Genomic DNA, 17,852 nt, shown 5'->3' with positions numbered 1-17,852 from the left:
GGTACCCACAGCACACGCTCTGGAAGACAGAGTGATATCAAAGACATTTAACTAATCAGGCAATGTGCTACATAAAGAGAAAATCCTACAGTGTACATTTGATTTTAATTTCCAAAAAGACTGACTTTAAACAGCCTTGGATCAGTGATATTGGCTCTCTGAAGTCCAAAGAGCTGGTAGCATCTCTTTACATAATGATAATTTAGGGAATTTTTTGTGTACAAAACTGTAATAGTTTTATTAAATTTCCTCCAAGGTTTTGCATTACTTTATTGTACTTTTTCACATTTACTAAAATTTTATTTTCTTTCTTTTAGCCTCTGATTCATCAGAGCACCTTAGAAGATGCTGATGTTTCCACCAAAAAAGGGTCAAATGTTTTGTGAGGTTCACAGAGTGCCAAAGAATCCTATGGAATCTGACTGTAGATAAAGATGAAAGCCCTGGGGACTTTCTGTTGGGCATTAAGCCCATGTGGCTTCTTAGCACATTTTCCTCCATTGGAATCACTGAGTAAAAAAAGGGGTAACCAGGTACCGCCCACACAAACTGACCACGAACAAATTATTCTCGTTTCCTTACTTAAGAATTCATTAGGTAGTGGATCAGGAAAGGCAGAATTTATCAAATATCTGGATTTTACCAAAGTATTCTGTCAACATGAAACAATATTAACTATATGGAGGCCTAGTGTTCAAACTGAACAGCAGAGATCAGCAGAGATCTGCAGACATCTGCGCCTTCATCCCAGATGCTAGTCTGGAATATACGTGAAGCTGAAACCCTAAATGGTCTCTAACCCATTTCCTTTGTACCTCTGTTCCCTTGTTTAGGGCTTCAGAAAACATTTCTTCATCTGCTGCATTTAGGTCCCCTTTCAGGGGACCTCACCTCCCTAGAGAAAATCCATGCATATAAGGGTTTTGGTTAATAGAGCTGATGGCTGGGAGGCCAGACATCAATTCTAGTACAAGTGGAATTATGCTGTAATTGGGAAAAAGTGAAGATAGTACAGATATTAGAAAAGATGAAAATGTAGCGAAATAGTAAAATAAAGATGCTTGATTACAAAAACAAGTTTAACAGTTTGTTTAATCTATCTTTTACCACATATATGGTGGTATATGTATGTGTGTATATATGGGAAATAGATGATTCATTCAACAAACATTTGTCAAATACCTACTATATAGATACAACCTCAAATATCACTTACTCCCTGTCTGAAAAGAACTTGCCATGTCTGGAGAAAGAGAGACACAGATTTAGCTAAACATCAATCATTCTTCTTTAAGGGCTATAAATTTTTAAAAGAGGTCGGCTCTTGGTTTGGGACTACTATTCATCCTATTGAAAAAAATATATTTCTATTCCTAGTTTACTTAGTTTTAAAATATGGGGATAGATGTTTAAATTTCTCAAGTACCATTTCAGTATATATTGCAATGATTGTTTTTCTCTCTTTGACCTTTCTATATGCTGAATTATGCTAATACCTTTTCCTACACTAAAATATCTTTGAATTTTTTAATAAATCCTAAATTAACCATGGCATAGTATCCCACTAATATTGTGTTGAGTTCCAGCTGTATACAGCAAATTTAGGATTTTTTAACATCTATGTTTATAAGTAAAACTAGTCTCTCTAATGTTTTATTAATAATATTGATCTTGGTATTTGTCCATTATAATCAACTGAGAAATGATTAATTAGTTCAACTAAAATTGATTAAGACAAAGAGTAAAATACCACAAATGGAGTTGAAAGTGAGAAGCAGGCCCTAACAACAGAAGCAGATACTGCAAAACAAACTGTGACTCTTTACGTTTAAAACAATTAAATCATACTACTATAATTGAAAATTTATTATATTTTCCATCTCTCTATTCAGTCTTTAAAAAATTAACTGCTCTTATAAATAAAAGATATTTTGTTACACTTAATTTTTAAAAAGCATTGTTTTAAACTTTTCTTTACAATAGGTATATTAAGTATGCCAGTTTGCAAACTGACCACTTATAGGGATTATGTAAGAAATGTTGTCAATTTGGCTCTGTAAAGAAAATTTTAGTTTTGGTTTGAAATTTTGGCAAATGAATGAAGAATTTATTTAGGACCAGGTGTGTTAATTTGTTTCCTAAGTTATCTTCTGAAAGATTTTCCATTTTCAGAGTCTAAATTCCACACAAATAGACAAATTTATGACTACAGAGTTATATTCTTAGGAATTACCAAGCTCTTTTCCCAGTCTCATGTTTTATGAAGTGTTAATAGTAATTGTCTCAGAGATGTTTCTTCTACAGAAAAATGCATTCCAAGTGTAATTTTTAAAACAAATATATTATTCTTCTGAAATTTAACTCTCATATCTATTTTATGAAAGCAAAGACATAAATTTGCGTGGAATTTTCCTAAGTTCAAAACACGGGCAAGATTTACTAAGCTATTCCTAATGCCTTCTCCTCAAGCAAACTTTGTGCTCAGTTTTTCTAAAAATCATGATTTCCTTAATGCAAATTTTCTTGCATTCGTATGGAACCTACATTTAGGTAGATTTCATTGGAATTTAATCATTGACTTCTAGTTGTCTACTCTTGCCAGAACATTCCCATAAAGAATGGAAGCTAGTTGGAGTTTGTGTGGGATAGGAGTGGACAGGACTTCTTCCAAAGGGATTTCTTGAGTTAATAAAAAAATCATCTAGGAAAGGGGAAAAAAATGAAGAGTGATAGTCTCTGAGAAGGAAAAATTGCTGCAGTCCCCAGAATGCTAACAGCATAGGACAGCTTTCTCTAGAAAGTTTTCAAAAGGTCTCATTAACTGTGAACTCAGTAACAAAATTTAATGCTGCTAACTGCACCCCTGGAAGCTAAGCATTAATGGACACAATGGCATCATTGCACAGAAGGAGGCAAATATATTAACTTAATAATAGGCCAATGGACCCCTAAGGAATGTGATTATGTTGTGCCAGCTAACTCTTATATAAATGTTAGATCTTACATAACTGTGTTATTATTACTTTTCCTTTCCCCTCAAAGACCTTTTGAAGTGTTCAAAGCAAAAGATGAGAGAAGACATGTGCAGCCCCAAATCACAAAGGCTATTTGCTAAAATAAACCACAAAAACCTCTACTTTCCTTCTCAAATTGAAAGCAGTGTCCACTGGTTTCAAAATGCCCTATCAAAACAAAATACATACTCGAATCTGAAACACACCAACAGGCGGATATTATCAAACAGGATTGGATAATTCCAGTCTTACATGTTGGTTTCAGGAAAAAAAAAAATACAACTCTATAGTTCAGGCTAATACTAAACTATTCTCATTTCCATATTTTCCTTTACCAAAATCAACTGGGCTTAAATGGAAACAATGCACTGTCTGAAGACAATGCTTATAATGATGTGTTTAGAGGAAAAAGAAAAATGCAAAATTTTATACCTCTCCCCCAGTAACACATAGAGTAGCAATATATGCAGGAAGACAGGATTGAAAGGTACATACACAAGACTGATTTGTTAGAACTGTAGTGCTGTGGATGATTGTTTCTTCTCTTATTTTAAATTTACTAAAGTACTTTATGTTTTTCTTTAAAAAATTAAGAGTCGCCCCAGCCAATGTGGTTCACTGGTCAGAGCATCAGCTTGCACATCAAAGGGTCACAGGTTCGCTTTCCCGTCAAGGGCATGTACCTGGGTGTCAGGTTCACTCCCCACCCCAGTTGGGGCACATACGGGAAGCAACCAGTCGATGTGTCTCTCTCACATCCATGTCTGTTCTCTCTCTCCCCCTCTCTTCCTCCCTTCCACTCTCTCTAAAAGCAATGAAAAAAATATCCTCAGGTGAGGATTAACAAAACAAACAAACAAAAAATTAAGAGTAAAAGACCAAGGTCACAAATTGCCAACTCACAGGCCAAATCTGGGCCACAACTACTTCTAACAAAGTCATGGCCATTTGACACTTGGAGATTATTGCACAAATACTTGGATTTTTAGTTTCTCATGAAAAATGGAAATATGTGGAAAAACTGGGTCCATATTACACCATGAGCTCAACCGGCCTGAACTGTGAGGAGACCCTCCGGCCTTTACAAACAAGGTCCTTGCTAACCAGTTGTCATAGGCCCCCAGGCGCCACTCATATCACCTGCCTATGGGCACTTGCCTGTGGGGATCCTGGTGAAAGCATCTGCATTAAGAAAGTTACCAGGACTCCACATATATCAATGAGCCTTCTCCTTGCCCTCTTCACATCATTACTTTATGGAATCCTTTCAGGGGTCAAATTAGAGACTGTCTATATCGGCTCTCAGAAGTTACATAATCTTCAAGCAGCCGAGGTGTCATAAAAGTTGGGCAATCGACTCACAACCCTGAGGATGATCATAATTGGTAATAAGAATAGGAACACTTTGGGGACTGAGTTCTCAAATTAATCAAGACAAAACGGTGCTGGAAAAATGAAATTTAGGGTTAGAACATCTCAGTGTCCTAGTCACAAAGATTCTCGTGGAAACCAACACGGAAGTAAGATCATGAGAACCCAGATACCAATTCCATTTGTCTTTGGTCCTTCCTTGCTTTCTTTTAGGCCCAAGCTAAAGCATATGTTTGTGTTTGCTAAACAACACACAGGTGTTAATTAGCTCACTCAAAGAAGGATTATAGATAAGTTTATAATTTCTAGTGTTCAAAACTGTTGCTTTACCACTAAAATAGCAAGCCACCATAAAGTTAAACATAGAACGACTGAGTATACATGCAGGTGCGCACCCATTTAGCAGTGCACAACCAAGTGGTATATGTGTTTAAGCCTTCCTTTTTTCTTTTTTGGTACTACTGACATCCACCATGGCTTTTGTAAAGGGACAATTCTTACCTTGTTAATGGTCCCAGGTCGCCCGAGTCTTGGCTTCCAGCTTCACTGGGAGTGCTCACTGATTTCGAGGAGGGAGACATAGGGGTTGGGACTAAATAATGAAAATAACAGGTATCCCATGTTAAAAAATGCAGCGACTGCACTGGGGAAGAGCAGCGTCAGACAAATCAAATGGGCCCAAATTAAAGTGGTTATATGGCCAGGAGAGATTGAGATGGGATATGAAAAAATAAAAATAAAAGGAAAGAAAGAAAAGAAAAGAAGAAAAAAAAAAAAAGAAAAGAAAAGAAAAGAAAAGAAAAGAAAAGAAAAGAAAAGAAAAGAAAAGAAAAGAAAAGAAAAGAAAAGGAAGAAAGTCAAGTGAATTTTTTATATTTTGGAAATTAAAATTTGAAATGAATTTAGACAGAATTAACTTAGGGATTCCAAGGCCATGTCCACCTTAACAAAGTAAAAAGGAGAATCAAAATAGGCATCCAGATAATTCAAGTTTAACATCTTGCTAGTATGAACTATCCAGATAATTCTAATTCTCCACTTTATTTTGTTAATATAGATGTGACCTATTAAAAAATAAAATGCAGTGTCTATAAAACTTTACAAGATTATGAAGTGATTCTGGATCATTTAAGGGTCAAGAAGGGTCAGAAAAGTCTGTTGTATGTCTTTGAGGGAACTCTATTGTCCGTGGATTATAAACTGTATTTGCTAAGAGAGACTATGTGACAGAGGGATGGTAAATGCTGAACCCGGTAATTTAAAAATCTCTTTCAAAACAAAGAAAAATGCTAGGGTGCTTTATTTTTACATTTAATTAATAGTTTCATCCCGTTGTACTGTTTACTGTGTTTGGGACTTGTGTTCTTTGCCTCTGGCAGCTCAGGATGGCACTGCCATGTGCACATAAGCAAACTGCCATTCTGGAGACAGGAGGAATGAGTTGAGAGATCGAGGTCAGTGCCAGCTGAAAATCTGAGAGCAAGGATAACGCAAGAAGAAAGCTAAAGAAAATGCAAATGTGTTTTTTCCCCTCTATCCTTTAGATACGCGCCAAACGTCCTTCAGACAGAAGCTGCACCAAACAGCCACGGTGGCTCCAGGCCAGGCGAATTCAACGGGTTCTCAATATCACACATGCCAAAGAAGCCATATGGGCAGAAAGAAACCTCAGTCCATGAGTGTGGATTCCCATTTGGTTTCAATCATGTGCAATTTCCCTTTATTTATTTAATAGGGTAAAGGGTTTAACTATTTTGTCCAAATCCTATAACACAATGGCAGATCTGTCAAGAAACTAGGAATTTTCATGTGGTCCCACAATTAATTCCCTGATTATCTGCACTGTAAGTCAGAGGGTAAGTCAGACAGACGGATGGAAATTCAAAACGGGGTCCTCCCTTGCCAAGGCCTGCTGGTAGGGATGCAGGGATAGTTCAGAATTTGGTTATGGTTTAGAGATATTTAACTGCTTTATTCTTAAAGTTTATTTGCCGGCTTTATGTAGGGTGGGGAACAACAGGACATACTACTATTGTGTTTAACCAGTGCTCATTCACATTGCAAGACTGTGCAAAGCTATTTTGAGGGGAAAATAGAATTGATTACAAAGTGTCTCATTTATATCACATGTCAACTAAGTTTGTCAAACTCATCCAAGATGGTCCATCAGTCAAATATCCTACAGGTTATATCTTCTACACCGTAAGAAGCTAAACAAAATAATCAATACCTTATTGAGGCTTATTACAATCATTGTTAGACATGATTTTACCTACTACAAATTGAAGTTGACTATAAAATGCTTCCTCATGGTGTTTTAGTTTTGTGTGTACATATTAAATTATATTCAGCAACACTTAATAATTTGTAAGCTTATTAAATATTGCCCTTTTTCTTAGACACATTGATATAAATACTTGTTATTTTATTGTACATGGGATAATTTTTGTTCTTAGTTTAAGCAACTATGTAAATTAGTGAACACTTATTTAATATAAAAGCCAATGATAAAATTAAAAGGAAAGAGACCATTTTAAGAAAGCAACCTGATATTTTATTTATTTATATGTATTGTTTTAAAAGTGTTTTTTTAAACTATCTTGGATATTACATAGTTTTACAGTCACCCTAAGATTACTCTGAAATGTAAGGAAAGCAAATGGATAAAGAAAAATAAAATAACTTATCATATGAGAAATATACAGTTAAGTGACAGAATAAACACAATATGTATAGGTTACCTTCAACACAAATAAAACAAATAGTTCAATATCCAACTGCAAGTGATAAAATGAGATCATGGACAATTAACTAGGAATGAATGAGTTGGAGGAGGGTTACTATAGTGAAAATGCCAATTAGCAATAAAACCAAGATATACAATAGTCACATAAATTTAAACTTGTTAATTAGCTGCTAATCCGTCACCATTTTAAGTTTTCCTTCAAATTTCCCACTGAACATTCTATTTTCATCATGGAATAACTATGTCTGTGGTTATGAAATTCATAACCAGATTCACCGTATTTAGGTTGGCAGAGAGAGGTTGGAATTCGGCAATGGAAACGAAGAACCATTTAAGAAAAAAATCCCAATATTTCTTGAATTTACCATGTGGCAATTCATTTAACAAGTATAAAATAACCTAATCGTAACACAGTGGAGCCAGATGACCACATAATCAGTCAATAAGCAGCAACTGCCAACAACTCTACAACCTGTCCTTCCATCTACTTCCAGCCCCCTCAATTCCAAAATTAAATACGCCTGAACCATAAGCTGTGGAATTTCTTAAAAAATAAGAAAAAAAAAGACGTAAAAGAAGAGTAAACGCTGGACATGGTATATCCCATGCAAGTTAAAATGTAAGGAAAGAGTAACGCAGAGCATTTGCAAGTACCTAGAGGGGGCTCCGGCGATATACCGATGCTTTGAAGCAAAGCCTCCGTCTCCCGGCGTTTGCGATCCAGGTCTGAGTCGTCCTGAACTGGCTCTTTCTTCTGCTGCATGTCGGCCTTTCAAAAGTAGATGCCAGTAAGAAAAGTTAATAACAGAACTGCGTGTGTGCTTTTCCTGGCTGAGACTGAAAACGGCATATGCATGGCAGCGAAGATCAGGCAAAAACCCTAAATAGATATAATCATGTGTATAAAGGATTAAAAAGGACTGTAACTGCTCCATTTAATAATTACCAACCCGGTGCTTTCTCTTCGGGTTGAAGGCTTTTCCTGTCTCTATCACATGGTTATAAAAGTTTCTCTCACTGGTTTGGGGAGAAACCATCAAGGCAAATTAGTTTTTTAAAATTCCGTCTGCTTTTTCAGACCTCCTTGTACCTTCTGGGAAAACATGCTATCAGTTCCTGATGGTTGTGTGTTTGTAATACCTTCCCCCATGTTAGGGATTATGCAAACAAGGAATTATTGGAATCTGCTATGAAAATGTTCTGCTATGAAAATTAGCTATGAAAATCGGTCACTAAAATACACTATTCATACCAGCAATCTAAGTTTACCACGATTTAAAATAAACCGTGCTAAAGTGTTTCTAAGGCATGTAAACAATATTAATATAAGTCTTGTTATGTGTTACTTTTGACTTCCATAGACTTCCATTGTATATATTAACTCAAAATAGAAAATTGTATAGAAAAATATAGAACAAAAAAATCACTTTTCCCCCAGTTCTGTCTAAAAATCATATCTTATGTGAGCCTCTTACAGTCAGATCCTATGCCCAGTTTGTGTTTTACAGGATAGTGACAAGTCCAAATACAGGTTAAAGAAGGTTGGTGGTGGGATGCTGGGGGAACTGAACATTCAGGTCTTTTTCTCTTTTGCATAACACAGTTACTTCTTAAGACAAGGCATTTGCCCCAAGTCTGAAACACATCTTATTTGATGTGCAGCTACCTCTCGACAAAGCTTTGCGAGTTTAGGGAAGTGAGGCTGCCCTGAAGCTTGTCAAAAACCAATGGTGCCGTTATCAGACACACCTTCCTCCCCGGGGCGAGCCGGGCACCCCAACAGGCACCCCAACAGGCACATTCCCTCCTTCGGGAGCGCAGATGGCACTGAAGCAGCGAAGTGTCATTTACGTCCTGGCATCCGAAGCAAAAAGAGTTCCCGCACCGCTGACTTACTCCCGGACGGGAAGCTACGCCCTGATTATAAGCAAAATGCATCTTTGCTGAGCTCAACACTTCTCTTATTCTTTGCCTTGGGCTTAAAATGCACTCATATTTTTGAAGTCTACCTGTCATTAGAAGGAAACCAGCCATTATGGAGGTCGATAAGGTCTAGTGAGAGTACGAGAGGATTTGGGGCAGTCTCTCGTAACCCAAAATTCTGAAGGCAGTTTGATCTCTATCAGTGAAGATATCACAGTTCACGTTCTTTTCCAGTTTTAACATTTAAACTACTGAAGCAAGTCTCCAAGTTTATGCGTACAACAGAGGCAAAGGCAGAACTGAGATGAGAAAAAGGACCTTGCAGAGCAAGGAGCTATGTCAACATTCACATATCACCGAGTTAAAAGACGGATGGATGGAAGGGAAAGAGGGACAAAGAAAGAAAGGGGAATTACCATAGCAGCTGCTGAAATACAAATGAAAGAACTCAGATAAGCAAAATTCATCCTAGGAAGCCAATGTGGAACTGTATAATGGGTTTTACAGTGAAGAGTTAAGCCACAGCTGGACCATCAGCTTTACTGAGAGCAGATACGTGTCTATTCTGTTCACCACTCTATCCTCACATCTAGGTCAGGGCCTCACGCATAGTAGATGCTCAATAAAAATGTGTTGAATGAACGAATGAATTCTATCTGCCTTTGGTAAATGTTATTCTATAGCTATAGAACCTTCTACCAACTGTACCCCATTCAGAAAGTCCTTTACCACACCACTGTTACAAGGAGTCATCCAAACTTGCAGTGACCCCATGCTCATAACAAAGCCATTTCTATATTCTAAGATCAAAAGTGAAAAATCTTTAACCTTCCTTCATTCTTTCAACAAAAACTTACTGAAGGACAACAGAGAAGTCCTAATGCAGCTTGTATAGCATGAACAGAAAAAGATCTACCTAATCTTTCCCTTTGGAATAAATTTAGGGCATACTACCTGTAACTTTCTGTCATGTATGTCCTATGCAGAAAGACAAAGAATCATTTTTTTTTTTTAAATAATTTATTCTAATGTTAATCACTAAGCATTCAGGAAATATTCTAGAGGGCAAATCACATGTCAACATGCATAACCATACATTGTGCAAAAAAAGTACACCTGAATTCCACCTTCAAGCTCATTCCCTGCTTTTTTTAAAAAGATTTTTTTTATTGATTTTTTGAGAGAAAGGGAGAGGGAGAGAGGAACATTGATTTGAGAGCAAAACATCAATAGGATGCCTCCTGCATCCCCCTACCAGGGATGGAGCCCACAACCGAGGCACGTGCCCTGATTGGGAATGAGCCGCAACCTTTCAGTGCTTAGGACAACACACAACCAACTGAGCCACACTGGCCTGGGCCCATCTTTTTTAATTCTTAAGGAGACAGAGAATATAATGATATATATTAATAAGGGCAAATGTCAATTCCGTTGTAACAGAAGCTTAGGAAAGCTATCAGCACTCAAAGTTGACCATGAAAAATGTAAAATTAAGTTACTGGAGCTTACTGAAAATAAAGGCAGTTCTTATCTGTTACAATTAACATTAAACAAAATGTTACTTTACCTAAGACAGTTACACCAAATACCCTAATCATGAAACTTTCCATTTTTTCCACAGAAATACTACAAAATCCTAATATATTTTAATGACTCCATAAAGGGTGATTTTGCAGTACTAGTAATTAAAGATATGCTAAAGGTGCCTTCCCCAGAGAATGATATTTCTGTTTGTGAAGGGTAATTACAGCTGAGACCCAGGGAAAATAATCGAACAAAGAAAAATTGTCAGCTGAGAATTATCAGTCACTTTTCCAGAGGCAACTCCGTGTTATTAGAGGAACAAGTGAGGACAGGCCAGGAAACCTCTGTCCATCCTACCCTGCAGCAATTCGGCAGAAGGCCAAGGACAGGACGAAACTTCAGGGTGGCCCCATTAAGCACACCTCATTGCAATGAGGCCAATTTTTCATGAAATTGGGCTGTGTCTTAAATGGCAGCCACTATATTTATTTTAAAATCAGATTTCATCCATAATACCACAACCAAGAAAGCAGTTGACATGCAAAGGAGCAGAGAGTGGTAATTTTATACATGTACACAGTTTTCTGGATTCTGTGGGGACAATCAACCTGGGTGGTCCTTACTCACACTAGCTTTCAGTCATGGCAAAAATAGTTACTCAGATTAGCATCAAAGATCACTTTGTTTCCTTTTTATTCCAAATTTGTTTTATTTACAATATAAGCCTAAATAAAGTTAAATTCAAACCTGTAAGCTTAAGGCTATTTCTAACTCTCCGTAAACAACATAAAAACTAGAAAATTGTCAGGAGTCAATGACAGTGGCCAACCTATGGGTAGACTCAGGATCAACAGCTTCCAAGGAAATGTGCAGGAAATAGTCCCAGATTCATTGAAAGGATGTGTGACCAGCATCTCAGGTCTGCCCTAACTAGTTTATGTATTCATTCATTCACTCATACAGTTGTAATACAGGTAAATAATACAGTAATTAACAAATAATAATACAAAAATAAACTGTTTTGCGTACTTACAACTATAAACCTACTTTTGCCTGCCCCTGTATAATCCTTAATTGAAGGCCTACTGCTAGTGGCCACATCTGCGCTAGACATTGGCTCAATGGTGCAAAACATCCAGCCCTGTCCTCAAAACTGACACTCTATTAGAAGTGAAAGACAAGTGAAGACAGTCATGGAGGCAGAAAGGCATCAGAGAAGACTTCCTGGAGGAAGTGACATTTGAGATGAGAACTGAAAGACATGTGGTTAACAGTCAGGTGAAGGACAATAGAGAGAAGTAGAGCAGTAAAAGCAGGGGGCGAAAAATATTCACAAACTCCCTGCCTGTGATATTATGTAACTGCTTACATAATATCACATCAGTAATATGTACGTAGTTAAGCCTGGCTGGAATGTGGCTTTTAGGGAGGAAGAAAATCTGGGAAAAAGTGTTGTGTCTATCTAGGACCTGATGATCATTCTAAGTTGGGGAATGGGGTAGCGAAAGAATGACCCCAGATTTTTGCTTTGGACAACTGGCTGGAAGTATGTGGGGGGTGTCCTGAGACTAGAGAGAGAGAGGGCTGCTACCTAGAAGGCTCAGGCCTCTGGAATTTAAGAGCATCTGAAAAAGAGGGATCAGAATAGATTATTTCCAGGTTTCCTTCAGCAACAAAATGCTATAATTCCTGAAAACTAGAGGCCTTGAATTATAAGACTCTTCCAATAATGGGGCATTTTCAGAAAATGGCCTCACCAAGAGCGATCCTGATAAATGGGCAGGCATCTACAGGGCTGCCTGTTCCTACTCTGGGAGCTGACCTCAGGCGCCAATAACAGCTCTGTGTCTTTCACTGCTCTACAGTGCCTGCTGGGTCCTCACAGCACGCGTGAGAAAGGCGCCACTCTTTTCTCCATTCTACAGAGGGAAACAGTTTCAGAGCAGATCTCACCCCTGGTCCAGGCCGTGCTGAGAAGGGCAGAGCCAGGTTCCCAGCCGGGTTCCACTCAGAAGCCTGCGTGCATAACCCCTGAGTTTACTGTCTTCTGTCTCTCAGCATTGGCTGCTCAGACAAACCAAGTCTTCCCAGTCTACAAAAGGTGCTTAGACAGAACTGAGAAAAGTACAGTTGGTGGGGATGAGTTGCAGAGGGACAGGATGTACAGCCAGGGCCAAGCTTAAACATGATGTAGTCCAGTGAATCCCCCAATCTGGCTCCATTTGGATCTTTCAAGTTAAAAACTCTGAGATGGGAGACTATAACTCTGTATTACCAGGGGAGTCAGGATATCATGAGTTTAAACCACCCTGACAGTTTAGAAATGAGGAAACTAAGACTATGTGACTTTAATTCCAGAACTAGGTCAAGGCCCAGAAATGCTTACAATCCAGGTGTTCCACGCTCCCACCACCTGCCACCCCCAAGCCCCCAGGGCTCTGTCTGCTGTGCAACAAGCCAAATTCCAGCCGGCAAAGCTGCTCGGTGCAGAAACAGAACGGGTGGCCTGTTTCAATCAGTCCAAACTGACAAAGATGAAGCAGACAGGATAATTCAGAACCAGATTTCCCATATCACACTGCATTTTGTGGTAATTCTGTGAAATTCAAGTTGGATATTAGAACGTCAGTTTAAAAGGAAACCGGTTATTAGTAAAGGAAAACAGGTGCTTTCAAACTACAGCATGTGTTGACACGGGAAGGAAAGGAAGCATCATAACTTAATGCTTTTTTTGGCGTTGTGTATAAGTGAATAGCCATTCCTTGTCAATTCTCACCTCCACTTCACTCAAAGATGCATGTGTAACAGCAAAGATCTCCGAAGGGAAAAGATTACGCGCACCGTGGAGTACAAATAAACTATAGCATCAATCTCAGTGTGGAATGGAGAGATACAGGACGCCAGAAGGCTAAAATGCAACTGCACTTATGCTTTACTTTGTCGGAAAATAACCGTTTTAATCTGTTCCGTTGGTCTCCCAAGCCTTAGAGTATGAAACAACATTTACTTAGATTGTGAGGCATCAAAAAAATTCTTAAATTAAGAAGCAGCTCTGTTTTCTATATACACAAGCATAGTATACCATACAAAGTTTCCTTCTTGGAAAACTACTCAAAAATATCTTTAGCACCCTGGCCAGTGTTGCTCAATGGTTAGAGCGCTGGCCCACACACCAAAAGGTTGCAGTTTGATTCCTGGTTCAAGGGCAAATACCTGCACTGCAGGTTCAATTCCTGGCCCTGGTTGGGGTGCATGTGGGAGGCAACCAATCAATATGTCTTTCTCACATCGATGTTTCTCTCTCTCTCTCCCCTTCTACCTTCCCTCCCTCCCATCCACTTGCTCTAATGCAAAAAATATCCTTGATGAGGGTTAACAACAACAACAAATATATATATATTTATATATATATAAAAACAAATATATATACACATATATATCTTTATATATATATTTTTAGCATCTATTTTTTGTATAAGATGTGGGCTATTTCTACACTGCATATCAAGTATTATAACAGGATGCTTTAGAGGGTCCTATTTATCAGTATGATCAACCCCTCAGAGTCAAGTGATTCTCCTTCCCCTCGAAACACCCCAACACCCAGTATTTACCTCTTTTTTTTTCCTCTCCTCTTCCTTCCGTTTCTTCTCTTCTCTTATCTGTGCTAAGCGCTGTTTTTTGCGCTCTAGCTCAGCTTTTAAGTCACTTTTGTCAGACATGTTGGTTTCCTTGGAGGCAAAGAAAAAAAAGTGAATTTATAAAAATTAATTTTCTGCATTATCATTGCAAAAATCATTCAAAAGAAAATCCAGCTTTGCGGCAATAACAGGTTGTCCTACTTAGCCTATGTCCAAGAATCAAAGAAACAATTTGCGTTAGATCTGGTTTCATGCTACATAGAATCTTCCCCTTTTATGTATATACATTTATACAAATATATAAATATATATAAATATGTATATATAAATTTGTACATATATAAATTTGTATAAATTTATATTTGAAGAAATACAATGTTACTGTCCATTCTGGTCTGATGAATAATAGCAACTTCAGAATAAGCAACACATTTTCTGTAAAAGTTTCTTAAATAAAGAAAAGATAATAAATAAGAGAACCAAAAAGAACCATCATCATGACTTCCAATTTAGATGATAATGGATCAATTCATGCCCATGCCAAGAAAAGAAAATAGGCTGTCATAAACCCTTAGCGATGTGCCCTGCTCAAATTTCTATGGACTCAATAAACATTCCTCCACTGACCTTGGGCACATGGAGATTTCATTCTGCCTAACATTATATGCATCAGGGAAGACAGTCACTGAAGACCTAACATGTTAATCTTCTTTTTCTGTAAAACTCCTGCTGAACTGTCACAATTAATTTCATCTCCAGCACAACCCTATTTCTATAAAACTTACATTTGCATACTAAATGCAATATTGCTAATCCTGGGACTTTCCTTTTTCAAAGCAAAATATGTTTGTGAACACATGAAATGGGAGATAAACGCCAAGGCCAATTCTTGGTAAAATTTATCTGAATGAGATTTAATTTCCATTTTAAAAGTGATGGTGATGCTGGTGGTGATAATGCTAGAAATATTTTCAAATAAAATGAGTTTGGGGAAGACTCTCAGAAATCTCCAATGGTTATATTTGTCTCTTTTGTGTTCCCAAGTAGAAACTAAGAAAATGGAAACGCTGAGAAATGAAGAACCTCTATGACCCAAATTCCTAAAGTTTGAAAAAAACTAACCATAAATGTCATGAGTACTCACTTGCATACTATTTATATGCAACCATTATGAACAGATTATGTATTCCTAAGGAGATGAAAAGCAATAGAAGGCAAAAAATAAAATAAAATAAAATAACCAAAGAATATAAAATAATGAAAAAATCCTCACACTTCTTGTCATCATCTTTAGAAGGTAATCAAGATCCTGCAGTCACTCGAAAACAAATACACATAGTTGAGAAGTGTACTGTATTCCCACTGTACATATTTCTGCTCATGTTGTGATGGCAAAGATTTGTGAAATAATAACAATAATAATCACAATAATCAATCTCCACCAGTCATGCTCTGTCTCCATTTTTCAACAATATTTTTGACTATTTAATCTGTGCTAGGCACTCGATAAAGCATCAGAGGGCAGAGATGAGCAAAACTAGATTCTCTCCTTCAAGGAGTGTGTAACTCAACTTTGTGGGCATGTGGTATGGTTGGAGATGTTCTCTGAGATACTGGCTTATTGATTACCCAGTACCAGGCACTTCACATTTATTATCATATTTAGTCACAATAATCCAAGGAGACCCGCGTCAGGGAACCAGAAGACTGAGTATAAGAGATGCGGATGAACCCAAGTCAAGAAACAGCAACCTGAGTTTGTAAGAACGGCTATGTGCAGGCAACTGGTGTAGCCTCGGGAAGACAGAACAGTGAGTTCCATTTGGGATAAGGGGTGATGGGAAATCAGAGCAACTTTTTGAAAGGAAAAGTGACAAAAGGAAAACGGAATTTGCTTAAGCCTTTTCTTGTCCCTGCCTGCAAATCAGTTGGGAGCAGAAACTAGAAATAAGGCAAGCTGCTGCGAGGCTGGTGCCCACACCTATCTGGACCGAACGCAGCTGCACGGGGATGGCAGGTGAACGCAGTCAAAATGCAGGGCACGTGGACTGGAGGGAGCACAGCCAAGGAGGGAGAACTCTCTCTCGGTAGCTGTTAGGGGTGGGAGCAAAAGAGAAAGTAACAATTCAACTCTGAGAAAGCAAAGAGGGTGGCAGTGAAATTGGGAAGAGAAGGCAAAGAAGAAAATGATGGAAAAGAATCTGGATGTCAATGGGACTTCTAGGCATAAAAAATGCAGAGATGCAATATACAGATGAGATAAGCTGCATGAGACTGGGGCTGCGGAATAGAGTTCAGAGTCACTCATCTATACAGGACTGTTTAAATCTGAGTCACAAATTCAGGGTCCTACAGGTGCCATGAGGATAACATGAGAGAGAAAGCAGAGGCGAACCAGAGAAGAAACCCAGTGCCCGACGGAGGCAGCTCTATCCAGCTCCAACTGATGGTTGACATGGAAGAACATGGAACCCTAGCAGTCAGATCTTCTGATTCTTTTGTTTCAAGAGAAGCCATAGAACTGATAGAAGTCGTATTTATAGTAAAATACTGTTGGCCAGTAAGTTTCAGCACCAGTGGGCAAAACTGCAGGCAAGAGAAAATTCAAACCTTATTCCAGAAGCCATCTGAGAGGTTACACATACACTTCTGAAGTGGGGGCCAATTTGATTTATGTTTTTGACACTTTTCTGCTGTCAAAAATGAAATGTACAATCAGAATAACTGTTAAAACAATAGTTGTGACATTCTATGCTGAAAGTGGTCAGCGGAAACTTCCAAGCTTTCCTCTCCTCCACATTTCCCCAACTTTCATCTACCTTTCCCAATCCATCAAATAGCAGGACTTCAGCTAAGGAGCAAACCGTGTAAAAAGAGCGTCCTGTATTTTTTGTGATTTTCTTGTGAAGAACTCCACTCCCCAGTGGCAAGTAAGGTGCATTCTCAGGTACATTTCTGCAAAGGGCAAAGGTCTTCTTACAACCGATAAATATGTCTGACAATGCTGGTCGTTTAAGTTGGCGTTAACAGCCATAGAGCCAATATTTTAAAAATAAACAATCAAAACACCAAGGGAACTTTTAAACAATTTTGTTAAGTGGTGGTATTTCAAATAACACACTTCTCTTTTTAAAGGTAGTAGAGTCCACAATGTTAGACAGCTGTACAGTGCCTTCTACTTACGATTTTTGCTTCTATTCCAAAATAGACACTTTGCATCAGCCCCTAGGAGAGTAAGAAATCTCAAGACAACACCTCATGAAGGGTTTGAAAAGTGCACATTAGAGTAAATGAATGGGCCTTTACAAATAATGAAATGGTTTAAGCAGTGGCATTAAGTGCAGAGTCAGCCCTGAACTACACAGGTTGGGGGAGGGGGTGCCATTCGGACCCACTAAATCTCCCTGCATATCAAATAAAGCAAAATCAAGGAGGAAAGCATAGGGAACATGAGTTATAGAGCTTCTTGTGGCTAATAGGGGTCATTGCAAAGGCAATTCTGATGCTGTCAGTTTAAGAAAATGAGTCAGAGTTACCTGCTACTAATTATTGTTCACTTGCTTCCAATACATAAAAAGCTGGCCTCCACAAATGATCATGTTAGATAGGACAAAGGTCTCAAGGTCTAGGCAG

General features: G+C 38.1%; 1 protein-coding gene across 1 annotated transcript in view; it reads right to left on the bottom strand.

The window, feature by feature from the left end:
• Window positions 1-14,430, bottom strand: part of DYNC1I1 (dynein cytoplasmic 1 intermediate chain 1) — a 246,074-nt gene extending 231,644 nt beyond the window's left edge. The window contains exons 1-3 of the mRNA XM_016218881.2: window positions 14,193-14,430; window positions 7,786-7,900; window positions 4,887-4,977 (exon numbers count right to left, since the gene is read on the bottom strand). Of these exons, the coding sequence (XP_016074367.1) occupies window positions 4,887-4,977; window positions 7,786-7,900; window positions 14,193-14,300 (314 nt within the window). The 5' untranslated portion in view covers window positions 14,301-14,430. The remainder of the gene's footprint in view (window positions 1-4,886; window positions 4,978-7,785; window positions 7,901-14,192) is intronic.
• Between the last annotated feature and the right edge of the window lie 3,422 nt (window positions 14,431-17,852).

This window comes from Miniopterus natalensis, chromosome 10 (genome assembly GCF_054644295.1).
Source record: "Miniopterus natalensis isolate mMinNat1 chromosome 10, mMinNat1.hap1, whole genome shotgun sequence".
Classification (NCBI taxonomy): Eukaryota; Metazoa; Chordata; class Mammalia; order Chiroptera; family Miniopteridae; genus Miniopterus; species Miniopterus natalensis.
This window is presented reverse-complemented; position numbering and strand designations above follow the sequence as displayed.